The sequence below is a fragment of the Atheta coriaria genome, unplaced genomic scaffold (assembly GCF_025399875.1).
Source record: "Atheta coriaria isolate IRGN ID8LTWV9N9 unplaced genomic scaffold, Caltech_Dcor_3.1 hic_scaffold_6_pilon, whole genome shotgun sequence".
Lineage (NCBI taxonomy): Eukaryota > Metazoa > Arthropoda > Insecta > Coleoptera > Staphylinidae > Dalotia > Dalotia coriaria.
The window spans coordinates 3,160,960-3,184,877 of NW_027045448.1; the positions used below are offsets into that span (position 1 = coordinate 3,160,960).

General features: G+C 40.3%; 1 protein-coding gene across 2 annotated transcripts in view; it reads right to left on the minus strand.

The window, feature by feature from the left end:
• Positions 1 to 2,090: 2,090 nt before the first annotated feature.
• Positions 2,091 to 23,918, minus strand: part of LOC135794041 (homeobox protein caupolican-like) — a 32,695-nt gene continuing 10,867 nt past the window's right edge. Inside the window, exons 1-7 of one of the 2 annotated variants that reach the window (XM_065305176.1) lie at positions 13,574 to 13,928; positions 12,164 to 12,499; positions 6,869 to 6,990; positions 5,091 to 5,404; positions 3,783 to 4,395; positions 3,617 to 3,693; positions 2,091 to 3,021 (exon numbers count right to left, since the gene is read on the minus strand). In XM_065305176.1, coding sequence (XP_065161248.1) covers positions 3,651 to 3,693; positions 3,783 to 4,395; positions 5,091 to 5,404; positions 6,869 to 6,990; positions 12,164 to 12,499; positions 13,574 to 13,621 — 1,476 coding nt within the window. In that variant the 5' untranslated portion in view covers positions 13,622 to 13,928 and the 3' untranslated portion in view covers positions 2,091 to 3,021; positions 3,617 to 3,650. Of the gene's footprint in view, positions 3,022 to 3,616; positions 3,694 to 3,782; positions 4,396 to 5,090; positions 5,405 to 6,868; positions 6,991 to 12,163; positions 12,500 to 13,573; positions 13,929 to 23,918 lie in introns of those variants that run through there. The other variant, XM_065305174.1, reaches the window with a different exon arrangement.

Genomic DNA, 23,918 nt, shown 5'->3' on the forward strand with positions numbered 1-23,918 from the left:
TATGTGACACGAATGTGCTCGAGCTGAAAACGTGTTGCGAGTGAAATACTTTTGGTACTCACAACGAGTGGTGGCCTGAAACCTCACACAAAACTCACAACGCCATTATCCTTCTCGTAGCCCTGTGCCGATGTAAAGTATTATGTATGTATGTGAGCGCGTTTACTCCGCGTGTAACTGATACAGATCTCGCTTGTTCTTGTTTTCTTGTTTCCTACCTTTCTCTCGTTTTGGCTGTGGCATTGCTTGGGCGCTGGGCCGTTTGCTGAGCGCCTTGTTTGCTCGTCGGCTCGTTGGCGCTGCTTATTTGCTGTTTATACCCCATTTTGTTATATCTACTCCGGGCGCACGCTTAGTTCATTTCGGGGGTGTTTTTGGTCGACTGTATGGTTTGACTTTCAGCGCGGTATTCACAGCTTAATTTGAATATATGTTAATTTCGAGGATGTATTTTCCGTTCAAAATTTATTGTTCGACGTTTAACTGTGCCCACTCTTGCGACTTTCCCGTGTACGTAAGGGCTCGACACCATCGTAATGGGGTGTTGACACGAGCTTGTCATACGCGCCGCGCGAACACGGAAAGGTTAATCTCAAATGAATTTTTCTTTCTCTCGCTAAACATTGCCCGTCGTTGTCGAGTCGCATGTGATATCGCCCTGTTATAACGGGTGCTTATCGCTTCTTGCATTGCAACAGGCCCCGAAGGTAATTTATTGACAAACTCGGAATATTTAATAAGTTTGTATCAAATCGTATCAAACACATTGCTAACAACAGTAGAAGCAAAAGTAGAAGCAAGAAAACCTATTAAACTTTGGGAGACAGAATTAAATATATGCACTAATCGGTACGAATTGATGGGCTTGTCGGGATTGAAGTGTATAATCACTAATTTGGATTAAATTATCTTCACAACCATCCACATATCGTGGAAATTCTTATGCATGGTTATGTTTAGTGACTATGTCGATAACATTTATGCAACCCAGTTTTCCAATTACATGCCTAAACCCAATTTGTCAATATGTTCTCTCTCTCTCTCTCAAATATCGTTCCACTAACTTTAAATATTTGACTATAACCAACTCCAGCGCAGCGGAGAACGATTAATCTAAAATTGACCAATCTATTGCAGCCTGTATGAAAACGTTTATATTATCTTCATTATTCACGCCGAATCAAAACGCTGCGCACTTTGGCACACAAAAGCGAACGTATTATAAGCACATTGTACTCGTAGATACCGATCCGATTGTAATTTTATTTATATGCAATGAATATTTACGAATACCTGTGCACCATGGGTGTGGAGTGAGTACCCGAGACGCAACACCCTGTAATCTCATCTTGCTTTCACCAAGTTATCAAGTACGCGGAATTAAGCAATTTGTTCTTGCGCAACACAGTGAAACGACCGTCATAAGCATAAGTTATTTGCATCAATCATTCGGCATCTAACAGAAAACCTCACAGCGCTGACCCGATGGTGTGGCTGAGGTCTTAGCAAAAAATATCTCTTGGAAAGAATGTATTTTAAGTGAGTGTGAGGCTTGTTTCTTTCGTTTTTCGGCTGTTTTAAAACACCGCCGAGCGGAGATTCCAAGAGTATTTGACGTCGAGTCGCGCTCCATCGCTCTGAAATGTTCAAAGTGTTAAAATCGAATTCAATAAATTCCATTAGATCCCATCAACACATAGCGCAGCGGCCGCAGATCAGACGGAAAGCGCGCTTTTTATACCTTCTGCAGAAAGAAGGCCGTACGCGGCACATATTTTTTGGAAGTGTTTTTAAATTGACCGCATGAATAATTCATCCTTGTCGCAATGTGTCGTCCTCTTTGCTCATGCCGGGACACTGCTGAGACGTTTTTTCTCAAATAGTAAATCTTCTTCACACATCGCCAAGCGTGCGACGAACGCATGTAACATTTATGATCGTTTAATAATTTACCAATTTTATTTTGTGCTCATGTATGCAATGTACAAGATTACTCACAACTCCCACCATGGTTGATGACGAAAAGCGGGTGGCATGTGCCTAGGTTGGATAAATGGACTGCGGTAAGGAGATTATCGATAGGTTACGCATTTCATTGTGCTACATGTTTATTCTTTAAAATTGGATGATAGTGAAGAAAAATTAAACCACAATATAATTGTATAGTCTCTGTTAATGATTTAATTAAGACAATCATAATTATTTATAATAATATACTTCTATTCACACTGATTCCTATTTACAAACAAATAAAGTTAAGAAATGTACATTTTTGTAAAGGGGCCTGTAAGGTTTTGTTTCAGTTTTTTTTTTTGCACATGGCTCCCGTAATTTATTATGAACCGAACAAATTGGTTTATAATAAGAATTAATTAAAATAGAATGTAAAGTCGTAATAGAAATTCTCTTCTTCCTCACGCATTGATATGGTCTCTTTATACACAACAATTTCTCTAAGATAATATAATCCATAATCGATATAATAAAATAACAATTTAATTAATCGTTAAGAGGTGTGATGCACACACAACAGGTTTCCAAACAAAGGTGCGTGCGTTTTTGTATTGTTTCCTTTTTCTGTTCAATTCGTATTCTCCGTTATTCATAGTATACCCAAACAATTTTAAATTAAAACCAAATATATTTTTACTTATCGAAATTTTCATTTTGTAGTAGTATGTATAATGTTTCTTATAATTTTTGGTATTGTTCCAAAAATGAATACCTTTTTTCAGAAAAACACCTAGTCGTAGTTTGTGGACATAATTTTGTTCGTTATCACAGATATAAATAAATGCATTTACACAAAATATACAACAGATTGCACACGAGTCTCTCGGTATTATGGTTTTCCGTTTCGCACTCTCACACGATTATAATTTAACTATTTTTTATAATTTCTTCGATTTGTTGCACTTTGCCCAACTCCCCAGTACTTGAATCTCCCGCGATGGTTGTGACTGACGCACAGAGCGATGCACTAACCCTCTTCAGTCCACACGCTTCATAACCTTGGGTAACCTGCAACAAACAAGTCATCGGTTAGAATTGCACAGCATTGCCAAGCACTCCAGGGTACTTTTATTTCTTTGAATAACTGAATATGGTGATTGAACGTAAAGTGCATAAAGTAGTGAAAGTTGAACGTATGTGATTAGGCAGAAGATGCAATGATGCAATGAACAAGAGAGATGCGCACAAGAAAGTCCAATTCGCATATACCGATTTAAGCAAACAATGTTTCGCACCAGGGAACGTTCAAAGCATGAACTTAACGATTGACTAAAACGAAGCTTGAGCACACAAAGCATATAACGGACGGATTATAGCAGACTGCGCTGCAATATGGCAAAGAGACGTGTATGGCAACAGGCAAATAGTGAGCACACATAGGCGCATCGGACACTCGCTTGCAAGACAGGTTTATCCGATTGAGTAACTCGCGGGTTAGTTAGTCGCGGTCGGGGCCCCGCACTCGCGCGGTAGGACCCATTCACTGATCGAAATCGGGCGTCATTTGTCACTGTCAAGAACGTGGCGATAGCGAGCATTCCTTCATTGAGAACGATTTTCATTTTCAGAGCGTGGGCAACGAGCAAACAGTGACGACACTCACCTATAAAGGGATGGTCCAGCCGAGGAGGAGCAGCTCACACCGGGGACACATATCCCCCGTTCATTGTTTGTGGACTACTGGAACAAGATGAAGAACAAAAACGTAAGTAAAATCGTAACGGACATCACATTGACCATTGCTCCGTTCGTAGAATGGCCGGACTTACCTCTTATAGAAAGGTTTAAAGGCTGCATTGTCCCCATTCGGCGCGGACATTTGACCCTGCGGCGGTTGAGCCCCTCGCTGAGGTGAGTGTAATCTGCCAAAGCTACCAAGGAAACCACTCTGGGCATAACCTCCGTTTAGGTGAGGCGGTTGGGGTACTGGTGCGCCACCAATACATCCTTGCATTTGTGCACCCGCGACTACGCTATTCGGGAGCTTCATGCTCGGCGGGGTTTGAGGGGGTGTGTCGGTTTGGAGGTCAGGAAAACCCTGCTGGCAATGTCCGGGTAGGAAGCCGCCAGATGAGCCGTATCGCGAGCTCGGTAACACAAATCCGTTGCTGTGGTGCTGCCAATGGTGTTGTGCAGACGGTGGTGGAGGTGGCGGTGTTTTGCACGCGGCTGTATCGGCCAATGACCAAATTTTAGGTTTAGACGGCGGGAGCGGCACGCCGCAGTCGGAGGTCTTCATCTCCGGCTTCATGCCAAAATGTGTGTTGCTAAGGATATGGTGCATGTGATTGCCGAGCAGGTCGTCTTTGCGGTCGTCGTCGGTCATGTCATCGTCGTCCATGTCTTTGACGCTGCGCTCGGCCTTCACGCGACCGTGTATGTCTGCAACAGGGAGATAGAATTGAAAACGTGCATTCTGCGGATGTGCACAAGAACTCTCCCCCGGTTGGGATCGCGACATCGGAGGCGGTGAGAGAAAGGGCGCCTGTACGAGCAATTTCGGTCTCGACTATCAATGTCAGATCTCTGAGACCGAAGGGCGGGAGCTAAACGCACGGATGCGGTATCTTCACTTTGGTTCTATAAGCATTAACTGCTGATCCGATTAAATTCGATGGGGGACTTAATGTGCGCAACACCCCGACGTGCCATTTAACAGACGGCGGAGAAACGACTCTTTTATAAGTCGTAATGGAATGAAAGCGCGCGCTCGCTCAGCAACAAGAGGCGGGGAGAACCGTGCAGTAACGATTCGCATTAGGGCCTAATTCCGTTTCCATCATGTACGCTGCACATTATTGTACGCGAATACCGTCTCACTTGCGCAGAGATCCACGTACCGAGCGTAATGTTGTTAGTAACAAGTAGATGATGTATGAAGCGTGTTTGGATTTCGGATAAAACAAACATTAGGAAAGGAGGGCTGAACGCGCGGGTACGCCAGCGCCCGCAAAACTTATGAGAACACAAGAAAACAAACAGAACGTGAAGAGAAAAGTGCAGAATGTAAATTATGATGACATGGTGGTACAATGCTGCTGAGTATCAAAAAATCGTGTCAGCGAACAAATTCCTACCTGTGTCGTCGCGCTTGTCGTCGTCGTCCTTGTCCTTGTCGTCGCTGTCAGAAACCAGCGCGTCGTCGTCGTCGTCCGTCTTGTTCTTCGGCTCCCACGTCATCTTGTTTTCCTTCTTGAGTCGTCTCCGCGCGTTTGCAAACCACGTCGACACTTGCGTCAGCGTCATTTTGGTGATAATCGCCAGCATGATCTTCTCGCCCTTTGTTGGATATGGGTTTTTCTTGTGTTCGTTTAACCATGCCTTGAGCGTGGCGGTGGATTCCCGTGTAGCGTTCTTGCGACGTGCTGCCAGGTCATAACCGGCGCCATAACTAGAAGAAAACCAAATAAATTAGTCAACTTGTTTGCTAAACGATAGCACTTTGCCAGGTTCATAAAAATAACTTAAAGCAACTACGCGCTTCACTAAAATTAAAATTAACGTCGTGATTTAATCGATACGTCAATTGCAAAAGCAGAGTTATTTTTTTTGCAAAGCCCAGCTTTGCTCTACCCTATTAAATCGTAAGTGTTTGCACACAGGCCGCCCCTTTTTGATGACTCTTTGATAGTGATGTACGTACTTCGCAACATATGTGTCTATTGACTAGTATCGAAGAGAGATCTGGAGAGAGTATAAAGAACTATTAAATTTGATACAGCTCCCGTATTCTCTGACTCTCCCACAGTATTCCGCTTTCTTTTCTGCGAAACTGTCAGTCCGTTTCGGTGCGTTGGCTCCCTCGGCGTGCGGGCGAGATGTGGGCTCCCCCAGAGCAAGATTTGATTAGGGCTAGAGTGGTTTCACCCCTGTTAAGCGCGCCAGTCTCGCCACACCGCACGCCGCCGCGGCCGCCTCAATAGAAAGACAAGAGAAAGGCGGCCGAGACGACGTCGATAAAACGCCACGAGAAAATAAAGCTTTTTTTGCCGTGCTTCCCTTACGCGGGATTTCCAATTTTTCTCCACTTTATTGATATATACTTTGGCTATGTGTAGGAGCACAAAACGAGGGAACGATTGGTTCCGCCTTGTCCGCTTCCATTCCGCAACTTCAATCTCAGCTATTTTTCACCGTCCTGCTAACACGAAGCGACGGCATGCTATCTCTATATTCTTATATTTCTTGTATACCAGGTTTGTGAATTTTATGTAGGCTTCATAAATATTTTAGTGCCATTAGGTACGTTATGAAAAATGTCAAAACTTAAAATTATTAAAATTTGTCTAACTTGGTTTACCTGATCTGAAGATCAGAAATTTTGATTTTGATTCAGATTATAAACAAAAACTAAATTAAAGAGTTTTGGTCTTGTTCAGAACGATTCCAAAAAACGCAAAATTTATGTAGGTATGCATGACGCTTCCCGAAACGAAGCCGGGATGGTGCTGTAAGCGGAACCGATTTTATCGACAATAAATACAAATGGTGCATTGCGATGTGTGGCTGGCTGGCGCGAGCAGCGAGGCAGGCATGGCAGCGTCGGCGAGCGCGCATATACATTCCGCGCCGCCACCACCTGCGCCGCGACGCCGCAACGGCGGCGCGCCAATCAATAGCACAACCCTCTTCAGCCATTTTGTCTTGAAGCCATTTCGAGGCAGGAATTAGCCCACAATGCGTCGCCGCGATTTCTTTCTCATCGTGATTTACGATTTTCCCCACCGTTTCTCGTTTTTCGCTGGCTACCTGATTTTATTACATTAAGTTGCGTGTCATCCTTCAATCGCCGCATCAGCACATTCACCGCGGGATTTTTTTTCGTAATGGAAGTATATTTTTGACATTGACTTACCCATATGCCGCCAACGCTGGGTCGTAGGGGTAGTATCCTGTGGTCGGTTGAAGACCGGCGCTAGTCCACGCCGACATGTCGGCCGCAGTGCCGCCCGCGTCCTTCAACGCGTAGGGATTGCTCTGCAACAACAACGAGAGAAAACGCATAAACATAATGTCGCACACAGTAATGGGACTTTAATGTAATGGATTTCGGGCACTCACTCTCCCAGTCGAGAGTCGGAGTCTGAAAAGCAGTGCAACATCAAAAAATCTTGCCTACGTGAAACCACCGCCGGGTGGAGTGGCGAGGGAGGTCTACGTTTTATGTCATTTCGGTGTGCGTGGCAGGAGTAGTATATGAATGTGAGTGTGTGGATACCGCATGAATGTTGGAAAAAGTTCCCCGCCAAGCGACTCATTGTCCTGCAATACCGCGCCATGCCGCGCGCTTCTCACGGCCCAAAATCAGCATCCTGGATCGATTCTGACATTTCGTTGTTTCCAAACTTTAGCCGGCGCTTGACTACCAAGTATTTTCGACTCGTGTGCGTTCATTTAATTGCACCCGGTTCCTTTTGGCGTACTTAACGGCCATTATATCAAACATAAACATGTTAAACTCGCATACACTAATAAAATAAATGGTTGTTAACAAAAACATATATAAAATTCTCCTGTTGTTTTTATGGATTCATTACGGCGGGGAAACGACGATGGCGCGACGAAGACGATGCTCGTTTATGCGTTGTGAGAGAGGTGCGAGAACCGCGAGTGAATTAGCGCAAGAGAAACACAAGACACGCTGATAGTCGATGAGTCCGAGGTGAACGAAATATTTATACATTTAACCGCATAAAGCGCCTTAAAATCTTTATAACTACTAAAACATTTCCCTCGGCTCTTGGCTTTTCGATAGCATCTGCGCTACCCACGGCGACGATGTCTGACCATCCTCGCGACTTGCGACCAGCAAACAAACACACAAGCGCGACAACAACAACAACGCATCCGACGACGACTAATCTTTGCTCATTTATTATTATAGGATACTTTATTTATCAAAACGATGTGAATGTAATGTGAAATGTACGAGCGTTCACATTACCAAGGATTACGAGTATAAGGCACTGTTGGCAATCGGGCAATCAAATCGTTTAAAAAAACATTTTATAATCTCTCTTTAATTAACACCTCTATTATCGTATAACGACAATGCGAACGTCGCGGTCGTGAGAGAGCACCTCAAAATATCAATTCTTGGCACATAAACAATAAAGCAAACAATGCATTCGAAAGCGATGCTATGACTGAAAATTGAATATCGAAGGCGCAACAATTGATACAATTTTAATTAACATCTCAGTCTGACGCTCATGACTAAAACGAGCTTCGATACTTTTGTTCCAGCTGTGTGACACAGGTAGGCGTGTGCAGCGAATCGTGAACATCCGTTTTTGATGGAACGCATATGATTTCGAAACCCACTCTGCTCTGCGTTCGCTCTCCTGGTCCGGCTCGAGCTTGAGAAAAGCCCAAGTGTTGCCATTGTGGCCGGGACACTTCGCACACTCGGTCCCGGAAACCCGAGCGCTTGGTGACTCGGGCTGGCTTCACTTTCCTCTTCGCGCCCTGCGCCGCACTCAGCCATGAAGCTGTGAGTATCGCTCGTTCACTTAACTCGCTATATATTTATTCAGCGACCGTAAATCTTAACGGGAGGCAGCAGCTCGAGCCAAAAAGCTATATACAGCACGAGAGGCGGCGGCCCTGGAGTTTTAGACTGGAAGCTGTGAGCGTAAGCGGTAAGTGGAAATAAGAGCACCGAGAGCAATGCCTTATACGAGGGGTGCTGGAAGCAAGCGGCTGGAGAAAGAGCCGCAGGGGAGCGAATCTCAATGCCAGCAGAAGATGGATTGGGGGTTTCACGCGTTGCGCCCGGCTCCCGGCGCCCCATAAAAAACGCTCATTTCTAACCGCGGCTCCACTAAATTACCGCCGCATTATCCGACAGTAAACACCAGTCAATTGATAGTGTAATTGAAAGCACTTCCTTAAACCAAACCCAACAGAAAAAAAGCAACTTGTTGAAGAGAGCCCCAGCAGCTCCATTTTTTATGTGCTCGATTATTGTTATTATCAGCGGTAACGACTGTTTTCAGAGACTTCTATTCCAAGTGCTTGGTAATGCTTCACCGAGTTCTTTGCAGCAAAGAAGCGTCAACACCCTGACGGCATAAACAAAGTCCAATCCGATTACAATTGACGTAAATACTTATAGGTAATCAAATGAATTAACATTTTTTCATTACCGTAAAACAAGTATCCCACATATTTGGATGAGCTTATGCGTTGAACCGCCATTTTGTTGTAAGCCTTGCCGAAATAAGTCACGAGTGCAATGGCAGCGCTATTTGTTTTGCATATCGCAACGTGTCGCCTCCTTATCAGAATCAACGTTCGAACACCCTTAGCTAATAATTTGTCATCGATAATAGCGCCTGTTATTGCGAGGTGATTACATGCCGACAAAGGCGAGTGCAATCACGACGACACTCGTGCACACACCGGTGATAACGTGCTCTCTTGAGTTTTCAAGATAGCGGTGCGCTTCTACGTTCCGAAATCCCAAGCGCGGAGTGCGTACCATCCTAGCAAATGTACACACAACGATGTAGGTACAATTGTACAACATCGATGTGTCTACATTAAAAAATGTTTGTTTGGCAGATTGGAATATCCGTGAGACACAACCTAACACACTCGTGCATAGACCGATTGAAAACTTGTTTGACAAATTAAACAAACAGCGGCTTGTTGTAAAAAAGTCTCGCGCCGTGTTGCAAACATGCGACAGTGCTTATTATAATTTATCTACGCAAGAGATGTTACATTTACCATTAACGAAATCTGAAATCTCCACAAAAACACAAATAGTAACCTATTCATAGAAGTAAGACTCGCTCGAATTTTATTGATTGTGACTTTCCATTTAGTATTGCTCGAGTATTGGGCGTTTGTTGTATGTATTTACGTACTTAAATACCAATACTGTGTTTTCTAAAAGGCCCGTGAACATAAATATTTATTAATTTAATCGAACGGTTTCGTGCGGATTCGAAAGACGGCCTTCTGTTATTTATCGACTGTGTTATGTCGTCGCCTGGCTGGTTCATATTATATTAGCCACCAAGCAGCAATTTGTAGTCCTTGTTTTGCGATACATATAGGGAAATTGAAGACACCTTGCTTGCATCGTTTACTGTGGCAAACGCGCAGGCAGCTTTTCTTCTTTAAAAGGCGAAAAATACAAAAATATACTAGGCTGCGACGCCTTACAAAATGCGGCTTTAACGCCGCATGAAAATCGTGTGCGGAATAATCGATAGTACATTTGCCCCAGCCTCTTCTCCGGCACATGGCCATAAGATTTCAGGTTCGCTTTGTAAAGGTGTTTGGGAACTGCATATTTATGTTAATTCCCCGACTTCGGCACACCGGCCCTCGGCAATGTGACGTGACCACGTCGAAAAATTTGCGGCTAATGAGATAACGCTTCCCGTATTGTTTCGCGCGCCGTGCGAAAATCGCACACAACAAAAACCATATTCAAATATTTGCACTCTGCGGAATGCCTGCCGGTGTCGGCGTAAATCAATGGCAGGGTTAATTAAATTTATTTGCCATGCGTGCGTGTGTGCCAGATCCGAATGCCTTTTGACAAAGATCGGTGGTGATCTGTCGCCGCTACGCGCATCTGGAGTGTGCGGAATGCATGAAGTGGATTTTTATTGTCATGGCGAGAAATCTTAGGCAAAGGAGCCCACAACGCTTCATAACAATACGTTTTTCATTCTATGAGCAGGTTGATGGCCAACGATAACGGATAGCGCGCATAGTAAAGTAGATATATCATGACCGCGAATGCGTGATCGTCCCACAGTGGATTTTTGTGACTTTCTCTCTTATGCGAGCACATTCGCAGGCTTTTCGTCGCATCGAATGTCATAAAGTTCCATTGCAAACCTACTCCTACATTCATGATAAATCTATTCCAAAGATGGAGTAATATTATTGAAAATGACTTTTTGGAGATGTATTTTGTATTTTGTCAAAGATCGTTGGAAGTTATTTAGAAAGGTAATATAAAGTATCAAAAATTTAGGAGTTATTCAAAATATGATATTATTTCTACTCTATTATTTATTTGTAAATCCATCGTGCATTTCCACATCACTCGACTGAATTTCAACTAACAAGGTAGTCACTAATAAAATAATATATAAAATTACCGTTAATTGGTAATGAAACGAGCGAGTGACTACCCTATAATTAATCATTTACTACCCTTTCGACAGAAATTTCGGTCGAAACCTTACTTAGCCAATGCATGATCGTCCTTGCAAAGGATGCGACAGGGAAACGCAGAAAACGGCCCCGAAACAGCATCAACGGTAATCGGGGAAGAGTTAATTACACGCCGTTTCGATCCACGAACAAATAACTAAACGCAGAGTTAACATGAGAGCGACGCTACGCGACGAAGATCCAAACGGCTGATGTCAATCGTTAACCTCATTGCGGCTTTATTTAAATTAATTAATTAACGATAATCGAATAGTGTTTACATTTGAATTGAATATTGCCAGCAGGCAGCTATAGCAGACAATCACCGCCTCGACTCACAGCAAGCCGCAGCAACATTTGCTTGAGATTTTATTGCGATTACAGACGACGCTCTCTCGGCTTATACGAGTTAAAATTGTATTGTGATATTATTGCCTCTTATTTACGAGATAAATATATCGTATGGATAATTATGTCTCCACGGGCAAGATGCGATTGTGCGCTCGCGCGCAAAGAACGCATACTACCAGCAGTTATAAAGATCTAACGATTAGAAAATGCAAAACCTATTTGTGTAGGTCGAAATAGTAATTGAACAAATTATTATTATTAGCCCATGGCACATAAAATAAAACAACCCACTGGGTAACTGCCATCTATCAAAAGTATTGTAATACTCAAATATCAATCAAAGTTGTCACAATATCAAATCATCCAGCAATTTGCAGCTTTTCTCACTATATTAGCAACCTCAAAATACTAATTATATAGTGGCAAGTCAACAGTACACATAGTTAAATAATGACACCCTATTTGATTATAGCTCTTAAATTTGCTCATTGCACGCTTGCCAAGCGATATCCGCAGTCTCACATGCATTTGACACTCCGCGTATTATTACAGACCACGCATCGAAGAGGAAAAGTGAGTCGAGCTACTAAATAAACCTAATGAAATCTATACGTACCAGGGGTGAATAGAACGCGGAGCTTTCCACGCCTATGCTCGGATAGGGGTTCTGATCGGTCGAAGGGTATGGTGTGCCATAGACGCCAACACTTCGCGGATATTGCAATGCCGCCAGGCGTGCGGAGTCGTATTGGCAGGAGCAGACGCTCTGGCCGGTTACCGGATCGGTGACTAGTGGCCGTCCCGATTCGCAGCATTGTGTCGGACCGGAACTGGATGTGCCGCCGGGCGAAAGTGCCCCCGGCACACCAGCGGATCCACCCGGGCTGAGCGAGCCGCCGCCGGACGCTGGTGACGAGCCTGCGTTTGTCGTTGGTTGACCAGACACCAACAACTAAAAGAAACAATAAATTTTGTTAGTAAATTTGTCAGATTTGGAAAGCTTGCCTTTCTAACACGAATATTTGGACGGGTATTAAACAATCATTGACATTTTCTTCATTGCAAAGAAACGAGAAAATAAGAAGAGAAAACTGCACGTTGTACGAAACGCGTGCACCGTTTCCATTTCCTTTTTCATATTTGTTTTGCTCGTTTTTCCACGGTTTCAACGAGCTGCGCGGCGAAATAACGAAATAATCGCTCGCAAATTGCACAACTGAAAATCACCCAAGTGCTGTGTCAATGTTTACCATACTCTTGCCCGCCACACTGTGCACACACGTGGCCTGATGACTGCTCGGCCGCAGCAACGCTACACTAGTTGAAAACACCGAATGCTGAAAGCCGAAAGCTAATTACGCTCCGCTTTAATGTTTTCCGCGAAAATTGATATGTCGATACGGCGGCGCGATCAATACGGCCACACGTAACATTTCAAATGTTTCGTGAAAGACGGTCAACACTAGTCTACCTACATTTGTAGCTAGATGATAGCACAAGATGCCAAAAGGAAAGTTCTGTGATTCACAATTAAGGTAAGATAAAATAGTTGGTATGAATTGATTGCTAGAAAATAATGCGTGTAATGATAATTGCAATTGTGCGAATTTGTGTTGTAATTGCTTTGCGAATTATTTACTGGCTAAACACAGCGAATTCTGACATCTACGGTAAAACTTAGCCTTACTCAAAATGCTCACAGTCATCGGTATTTTTTCAAGAGAAAACTGATGGTAATATTCCATTCGAATATCAAATAAATCCGAGTGTCTTATCAATCTCGGTTTTCGATTATAAATCACAGCTTATTAGACTTTGCAAGTTCGATTAAACACGTTTGGATCACATTGATTTATACGAGAACTTATTCTCATATAAATTCATGAAATGAACTCTGGATACGCTTATGATTGATGTGGAACTGTGTCCGACGGCTACCGATTTAGGTGTGATCTCAAAACTAGGGTATTACGCACGTAAAACGTTTATTGAAATGAGTAGGCATATTAGTGTAACTAATTATTACCTGTGCTGGTGCAGGATATGAATAACCAAATTGTGCGTACGCAGCCATTGTCTTTGATCACAAATATAAAAAGTCCAGGATGGCGTCCCAATTTAAAAAACGTTTGTTTATCACAGATTTAAACACAACACAAACAACGAAAGGTAAAGATGATGCACAGTTAATCGCTAATTATTCACTAACACCAACTTCATGTCCACGGGGTTGCACACCCTCTGCGTGTGAACATCGATCTCGCGCACGACTATCTCGCGCTTCGTGGAGTGGGCAGGGTTTTATGAATGAAACTCTGCGAAAAAGCGTGTTTGGGTTAGCTATTAGAAGTGCGCAGCGAGACGGCCCAACAGTAACTGGTCTATCTCGGTGGACGAGCGCCACGACGGGAAGTGGGCAAACCGCTTCCCTCACGACCACGCGCGGGCGTGGCGAGTCACAAGATCAACCTGTTGGAACCCGATGTAGGGGAAGTCGAAGCGCCAATTCAACGCTCACATTGGTCCCCCACCGCTAGAAACGGAAGTCAGCAGCCTGGTGGGCGGGTTACCACCTTCCGGTAGGTGGGGCCTGACACGCGGATCAAGCGTCTTCGTGTTTACGCGCGCCCTACGGAGTAAACCCGAACAAATCCCACTTCGACTCTTGGCGTGCTCGGCACGAAAAGTTTAACCGAATTTATTGGATACAAGGTGTTTGCCTGAATGAATCGCTCCGACGTCATTTGTATTCTGATTCGGACGAATGATGCTTCGCTTTTAACACGAAAACCCACTTTGCACCTCTAGTTTCTTGTATTTTTTTCCTGTTGCTTGCTTATATTGTCACACGTGTCTTCGCTGGGCACTAAAGATATGAGTGCGCGTCTCGAACACGAATGCATATCGTTCCGTGGAGATATGTTTATTAAATGGACAACGTATAAAATTTAACAGGTGCGATAAAAATGCGTTCGACAATTGTGTTTAAGTTAAGGGGCTCTGTTCGAGCTTGCGTTATCCGAGCGTTGTTGAATTAAGTTTTAATTTGTGCATATTCATGAAATATGTCCCTACCCGTATTATGAATTAATATAATTCTGGTGTCACATGCCATGTGGCATTTTCAGTGCTAGAATAGAATAGAATCTCAAAACAACACTCTTATAATTAAGTTCAATTTTTAAGCAACAAATCGCATTCTAGATGCATAGGAAGAAACTGGTCATCAAGTTGACATTGCATAATTTATAATTTTCTTGTAACACATCCCGAAAATACCCAGATGCTCCACGTCGAACATTTTTAATATCCATATATAATCCATGGTTTGTAAATCCGAGATTCATGGAATTCACTAATCGTTTTACGGAACTCATTTCCTTGTTCCACATTGTCAGCCTCATGTACAACAGCGCAACACTGATCCTGACACGCGATTAATAAAAGACAATAATTAGTCAAGTTATTAGTAGAGTTAAAGGAATGCGCTTTTCTTTAGGTGACATGCGCACACAGAGGATTACATAGCACACGGGGAATAACCGAATTTAGTTTTTCTTCTGGCAAGGTTATTCATTCAATAGTAGGTATGAATGCAAAGTTTCTTTGGTCAAAAGTTAATACCGGATGGATTTGTCTAATCTTTATTCGATGTTATTAATGAGCGGTTCGTTCGCTTTTCGAACTATTTAACTTAATCATTGTTTAACAGCGTGTGGCGTTGTATTCTTAACCCTCCGGGGGGTAGTTCCACGCCATTCATAATGCACGCCAGCGCCAGCCTAGTGCGCTGTAGTTTGTCATTTAGAATTCCAATCATTGCTTTCTCATCGTCCTTTTCACTTGCTCAGGAGGCTATTCTTGACTTAGTGGTATTTCCCGTACTTAGTGCCTTTCACGCATAGCTCAACTTTCAGTGACTAAACTATTCATTGTACAGCAGCCTACAGGGCTGGTAGGCTGCGTGTGCACTTGACTTCATATTGCTCTCCGGAGCGCTGAAAGCCAAGACAAGGCTCGCCAGGTAAAAATCGTCTGGCGCCGTCGGAAGTTAGATGTGAAGATACTTCTCGATGGACACACATTGCAACGAAATGATTCATGCATACAATCCTCATCATATTGCGTATAATGTTAAATCATACCACGTTTATATCTGTTTGGTAATATTTTATTAGTTTTTATTTTATTTCAGCGTCTGGAGATGTACCTATCAACCGTCGCCGTAGCGCCATGCATATAAAATTTGGTGGTCGCTTAAAACCTATTTAAAACCATTTATTTTATTAACTCGCCAGTTAACACGGTCATAACGTGCTTTTATGCCTTTTTACGTTTATGTTTACGTTATATTTTTTCCCTTCACGTTCGATAATAGGGTTGCAGCCTGCCTAGTTGATCGTCACAAGTCAGAAAGTCAAATACTCACGGCTCGTTTGGATATTTTACGTTCTACGGCGTTTACGATTTAAGCATTTTTATAATTTTATTATCTGACGGTAGTTTCGGGCGCCCCGACTTTTTTTTTAGTAATGTTTATTGTGTGGATGTGGAAAGATGCGCCACGTATAGCTATCAGTCATTATCGTGTAATAAACGTAATTGTTGTTTTATTTCGAGGGATATTTATGAAGGTAAAACAAATATTTAAACAAGCGTTAACTGCGGAGACCTTTGACAGAAAGTATTTTATTATTTTTGACTGAAAAAAGACTATTACTTCACAGATGTAGGTAAGCGAAAAAAGTAAGTAGGTAATTAATTTTCATTCTTGATCAAATTAATTCTTTGTTTTTCTTATTTTCGCTTAGTTCGTCAGTGTAATTATCAAAATGTATAACAACTACGTACGAGGATAATTAATAAGATCCGATGGCTATAATTCGGTCAAACTTGATGTGCCTTCGCTTAATTAGGCAAAACAAACAACATTACGCAAAAGGCGGCAATTAAAATCGCATAATACGCATGATGAATTGTAAGCTGCCAACTTCCGACTTCCACGCGAACAGCAAACCATTTTAAAGATGTAATTGATACGTTGCATGGATAAAAATAACTGTTTTCGTACAAAACCGCAATCAACTTTGACATAGCCAGAATATCCCTACCTACAGATAATGACTAAATGCCCATGTGTCACACGGTTCGACGAACCTAATATTATACATTTATGTGTTAAGTACCTACGTCTTTTCACTGACTCAAATGTGTGCTGGTGCTACCGGCTAAACAGAAAAAAAAAACATGAGAGAGCGTGCCTCAAGCTGCAGGAATAGAACCCCTCATTATTTTTAAACCAGCGCCAGCCTAAGACAGAAGAGACACGTCGGGTCGCGCCAAGGCGACAGGTGCGCCAATGGTCACTTTATTTAATACATTTTTTAAAATTACATCTTCGCTGGCACGGAACGCGTATGAAAGGTTTTTTTAAAAGCTCCTCTTCATTATGTTTATGCACACGCGGCCTGTCTGGCGTGTGAGCGAAGCGTTTAGAGGGTCATTCCTCATCTAGAAAACCCGGCCGGCTAATACTGTTATGATAAACTAAACTGTTAAGACATAATAAATCATTAAACGTTATATCATTTTTATACTTCCTATATCTAATATTATGACAGCAGTTGGAATAATTACTGGCGTGGCGCGGTGCCGACACAATGTGGTCGCCATTAAATCGCATTTTCGTTTAATATCAACTCAACCACTCTTTTCAGACGCTAAGAACCGCATGTGGGTTCTTGTACATATTATATATGTTTGTGCGTTGCGAATGTTTAAGCGTACAGTGAAAGGCATTGTTTTGATTTTCTACGCGCGGGGATATCAATCAAATGTAATCGATTCGACGTGTAGGTAATGTATTGTTATGTCAAGCCGGGCTTTTTTTTTTGCTTAAACAAACAAGCGTTTGTGTCGCGTATTTTATACGTGTATGACAATGTTGCTCACTAGAAAACTTAATGCTAAAATTTATCGTCATCCATTAGGTTCCAAACCGACTCAAGTTTAGTAAAATATAGTGGTAACAAAATGCATCCTTTAATTTAAAACTTTGCTTTAATTTGCTTTGTTTAACAATTACCAATCTATATTTGATTCAATCTAACAGTTCCCCACTGATGATAATTTTTAGACGAACGCCAAGTGTTCTTTACGTTCTTGTTCGTGTAGTTCATGCACTTACGAAACGTGTAAAAGAAATGAACGTCGCTTTTTACGTTCGCCATTTGTTACGGCATTTATGTGTAATCCATTTTAACGCATTTTAATTAGATGACTAACTGAGATAATAAGCTTCCCAATTATTTTTATGCAAATACATTTATGTATTAATTCAAGTATGTTGTGTGTGCTTCATGCTGTGGAACATTTTTCATATTATATGTGAAGGATAGAAGAAAAGACACATACCTCTATACAAGGTGTTGCAACATTCCCGAGTCAATTAAAAATATAGTGCGGCATTTTGACGTATGAGCAGCGAGCATGCGAGTAAATGCAATAATTAAATCGACATGTGTTTCATTAGCAGTTTTGCATGTACATTTTGCCTCTGGGACTAGTGTTTATAAAAACAGAGGTAAGTGAAAATTCACCACCGAAACGTGTGTTCGACACATCGACATTTGCAATAATTATGCGTCTTGTATAATTGCCTATTACTTACGCTTTTATGCGATTATGCTCATCAGTCTACAAACAACAATTGTCAAAATTGTAAGTTATTAATGCCTTTGAACGCACGCTGCATGAACATATGCAGTCGCATCGTTTGTAAATCATTAGAATACATACTAAACACAGGTGAGTTGTATTTGTGCATATCAAGTTGTTCGGTTTCCACTGACGTACAACGGTTTAGCATGCTATGCTTAGGACATGCGGTAAAGGAGTTATTATAAATTTTTTTTACTATTACCTACCGACTCTCTACATGCATTTTTCATCAAACTATTTGCATAAAAGCCGCATTATCTCGTTGTTAACTTCTTTGACTATTTGTTCCACAGCATGCTATTTTAATCTATTAACATAATCTGTAATCCGTGCGAGATTGAGTTTTAATTGCTGCTAAATTAAAGAGATGTTAATATGATGTGCTTGTGAATTCGAATGAATTAATTGTTATTTATTATAAACTCACATAAAAAGTGTAGGTACATACGAATAAAAGCTCTAAGAGATTAAAACAAAAACATCCAATTAGCAAAATTAACAAGAAAATTATAAATCATGATTTTTACGTATCATCTTAAGACAAATGAATACGAAGAACTGTCATATTCTAAAAGTAAGCTTTTTATTTCTTGATTTTCATCGTTAAAAAATAATAACGTGTTGATATATTTTTATTAATTAATATTTGTAAATGTTTATAAAAATAATAATTGTGCCCCATTAAAATATTTCATCATTTCTCGCCGTGTAGACATTTACACAATAAAATCGTCAATTTATCAATCTATCGGCACGTTCGAGCGATACATATAGGTGCACAGCGTTCGTTAGCATATGCGTATGTAATGTCAACGTGTTTCTATAATTTTAATCATAATTAACGACCGAAAAACAAATTGGACGTTGCGCACAACATGCGCCACATAGCTGTGTTCGTTCATAAAATCATAAAAGGTGGAATTTTACCAATTCGCCGACAAAACGTTCGGCGTTATCGCGACAAAGAGCTGTAATTGCAAAACAAATACGGAAAATACTCGATACAAAATAAATTTAACCTATATTCACTTAACTATGTTAATAAATGTGCCGTTCGAATATTCGTAGATTTATTGCAAAAATAATAAATTGTGTGATATCAGATTTCCCATATGACAGAAATTTTTGTTTCGCTGATAGCACTTAGTCATGATGAATTGCAAAATGTTTTCAATTTATTTTTACGTTGTTGTGGGATTTTCCTGTTTGTTTGAGGGTTTTCACTTATCAGCAGTCACATTTTTCACCGGCATTCCACAAATCTGCACGGAAATTTTATAGTATGGTTTGAATTTATTATAGTCAGGATGTGTAGTCGTAGGGCTACAACACATGCAAACCGCAGACGAAGTGCGAAAATGTTAATTGCGAACGACACATTGGCGAATAATTAAAATTCAAAAACATGCGCGCCGTTTATCCGCAAGCCTCGGCGTGCCGTATATCGGTGATGGCGATCGAAAAATTCGCATGCAAATGAGTTTTTGCAATTTTTACAACGCATATGTGCGTACATGGTATAAATAACAAAATTGCGAGTACAAAAAGGTGTGAATAAAATTGATGATTAAAAATGATTAAAATATAGAGGCTGAAAAATGTATAGTTTAATATTTATCAAATATTTATCGCGCCGCGTGAATTTAAACGCATGTACTCGCATTATTATTCATCGGACGTTGGGCGTATAATTATCGCTAACGGTTTTCGTAATATACAAAATGTCTTACTAAATTTGCGCGCGTGTCATGGCAACAATTTATTAAAAACAAATAAAAATGTTATGGTGGCTGCTCAGCTCTCGACTACTCATGAACCGTCGACAAATTCCAGCCGCCATCTAGGGCCGCATAGTTGTACTCTTAATTATCACCCGCAATGCGTTGGAATTCGTGCGTCCAGTGCTGAGACACGAGTGGTATGTTGAAATATATTTTTGCGCATTTTGCGAAACCATATTCCTACTCTCGGCGAATGCATAGAATGTCGACGAAATAGATAAATATATGGCCTATTGTTTTTACTCGCTGTTTGTAATTGCATAAATTAACAACATCGTAAATTTCGTTATCGCCGCACATAAACGCCACAAAAAGTGCGCTCGAAAATTCAATGTGTTTATGGTAAGCATTTTGACGTTTTGTAAAAATTAAGTAAACGTCGGCAAAAGTTTGCGCCGCACATTCATATTATTATTATTACATATTTATGCATTTACAATAATTTTGCCGCTTTGGAACGCAAGATAATGAAACATTTCAACTTGTTTTTTTTTTAATTTCACATTTATTTTGACTAAGCGGCGTTGTTAGAAATCCAACGTTAATTTTTACGTTGCAAACCACACACTTAACAGCCCCAACACGAACATTGCTTATAGTGATAAATTTGCCTGGTAATTAACGGCTCTAAACGCGCATAAACAAACAGCTAATAATCGTAATACCCCTTGAACGCCTCGTTTAACTTGATTAAAATTTAAATAATACCTGTATGAACGTTATTGGTGTCCTTCGGCGCCGCGGCAAATTGGATTACAAGCTCGCGGACATTTTTTTCTTGATTTGTTGAACGTTCGTTGCGTAATCGTGTCGTGTTGACATTTCACCTTGTTCCCCGTCATTGTGACTCGCTTGCCATCGAACAATTGTCAACAGGCAATTTGCATTTTATTTATGACGTGCGCAATTACATCGTAATTGATGCGATAAGAAGGCAGGAATTAAAAAAAGTGATTTTTTTCCATGCAGATTAAAAACTGCCCCATGTTCAGGATCACAACACCAAAAATAAACTGTAGGCTCGATACGATGCTTTCTTTGTTGTATGTACGCAAATATTAATACAAATGACTAATTAGTAGTTAAATAATTCATATTTAATACTTATCACAAATAGTTGCACTTAGTTTTGAAGTTTTTTTCTATCAAGATTTAAAAACTAAATACATCATAACAAAAGTGCATAATTTATAGTTGAGACGATAACACAATAGTTTGAGATGTTTTCCATTACAAGTCATGCGATAAGCATTCATTGCCCATCGTTCGTTACATTTCCCTAGCGTTATATATTTATTAAAAGTTTAACAAAATTAAATGTACCAAGGAGCAGCAGATCATTATCAAAAAATGTATGCGAGCCATGTAGGTACCGGCTGACTACATGAATCGTACTTTTGTTCGGCGTACAATAACTTGGCGAACGCTTTTATTTTCCCTCATACAGGATGTCAACATTTTAAAAATCTTAACGTTGCTAAACAATAGCAAAAAATGTAGCCAAAATGTTTTAATCTTGAATTTAATTTTTAATTTTAGCTGTTTCTGTTTGGTTTTTTATGATTTCAATGTGTAGGTAATAATTAAAAACAGACGTTTGATTCACCCTGTAGCAATGATTAAAACTTGAGATGTGTTACAATGTGCTAGTCTACGCTGGCGCATTACGAACATGGCCGAATTAGTCGCACAGAGTTTGGCAAACGCAGTTGAACATGAAATTAATTACAAGTTTTGGAACCCGCAATACGTAGGTAAGCTAATGTAATGTGTGCTCTCGGTACGCCTTCGAGATATGAACTACACCAACGTCTACAAGCGCATTGTGTAATGTGTAATTTCATGTATAATATAAAAATATGTATATAAATTTTAATTATAAAATTCATTAGCGGCTCGAAACGAGCTCACCTCAGGCATGTTTCAAATTTAGTAAAATAGGAAAACGGAAAATGGAGCCATGTTCCAAGCGACCAACATATTTGAATTTTGTTCTTATTGTTAGGGCTTCACGCGATACCGAGACTTTTCTCGTATCGTCTCGGTCTCGTCTCGGAAAAGCGAGACGATACCGAGACGAGACGTGTTTTATCAATTTCTCGGCGATACCGATACCACAGTCCGAGTCTCGTTTTTGGTCTCGTTATTGGTCTCGTTACTTTTTTTTATGAAGTTGTTATTAGAAAAATGGGAAAAGGTCCAACATATGAAATCCAATATATGACCATCTGTGAAATATTTCTTTTGTATATTCAAAATAACAAGTCAGTAACCGAATATCATGACCTTTTTGACTTTTTGAAAGTTTTATGAAAATTTTGTCTTTGTTTACACATCCGGAGACATATTTTTGTGTTTTTCTGTACTTCTTGAAGCAAAGATATTGTATACATCTGGGTAAGTTAGGAATTGTAGACGTGCGCCGCTTACTTTCAACACAAATCAACTCGATTATTGTACCCTAGTATACATTAACGTTTAAAAATTTGAAACATTAAAAAATATATTTTCAATTAAAAGTGATGCAATTAAAAATTAATATTTTAAACTATGTATGTATTTTGGATTTACTTTACAATACATGCAATTGACTAAACTTTTGAACTGCAAAGATCTAAAACTGAGTTCTACTTAAAGCTTCACACGATACCGAGACTTTTCTCGTATCGTCTCGGTCTCGTATCGCTTTTGCGAGACGATACCGAGACCGAGACGATACCTTTGATAGTATCGTCCAGTCTCGTCTCGTGTGAAGCCCTACTTATTGTGCAAAAATATATTTCAAATGCTGAGTTCGTATGTGGGAGTATTATTCACTTTAATTATACTTGCGCTCATATTATATTATCCTGACCGAACGTAATTAACAAACGAAGCAACAAATCACTATGCAAGTATGACGTAGGATGCTCAAGGAGTCTTTTCCGTTTTGTATGTTTTAAAATCTTGATTCATATATATAGCTATTTCACGAGTGAAAAAACGCGTGCGTTTCCGTAACTGAAAACATATCGTCGACATTTTGTTGCGTATCGCGCGGATATGCTAATGCCGTTGTTAATGCAATTACAAAAACGCCATAAAGATCGCTATCTGAGAGCGCGCGGTCGCCGTCATTAATTTATATCAAAACGGCGTGGCCATTGTTTCGTAATTATAATAACAACAAGACCTATAAAATTTTATTTATTGCGTGTACAGTACGACGGATCGCAAATTAAACGATTTCGTTTTTCTTTCATTACAACAACAAGAAAAAACGGTTTCCATAAATTAAAATCTTTTGATTTAAAACTTTCTTCAAATATGGCCAAAGAATAACATTATTCAAATAATTTTCGTTGACCCTTTCAATGCACACTATGAAATAAATTAAAACACTTGATTATTTCTTCTTCGATCAGATAAACAAAGATATAGATAAAGATAAATGAAGCGCTTGACTAACACTATGCTCTCAGAACACCCACTTAATGATTAAATCCGCCTAAATTTGAGAACTGTACAAACAAATAATGATAATTTCACCCGAAGTTGTGCCAACAAGTTGATCCACCTCACAAGTGAGTGTTCCACCAGATTAGATTAGATTCAAAATTTAATTAGGATTAAGAATTTAACACGTTTTTTTTTAAATTTAAACAAAAAACTTAGTTTAAACTAAATCAGCACATATTCTTTTTTTTTAAATTTGGTAGATTTTTAATTGTTTCTGCTTTCTTTTAATTGCCACAAGTGTTTGCTTTGTTCAAAGTCTCATTGGAAGAAAGACAAATGAAATGTTGTCATTCTTTCATTCAACAAAAATCAAGCATATAGTTTCATTGTTTCTTAAGAGTGTATCGTCTTTGTGTCGTTGTTTTATTGTGC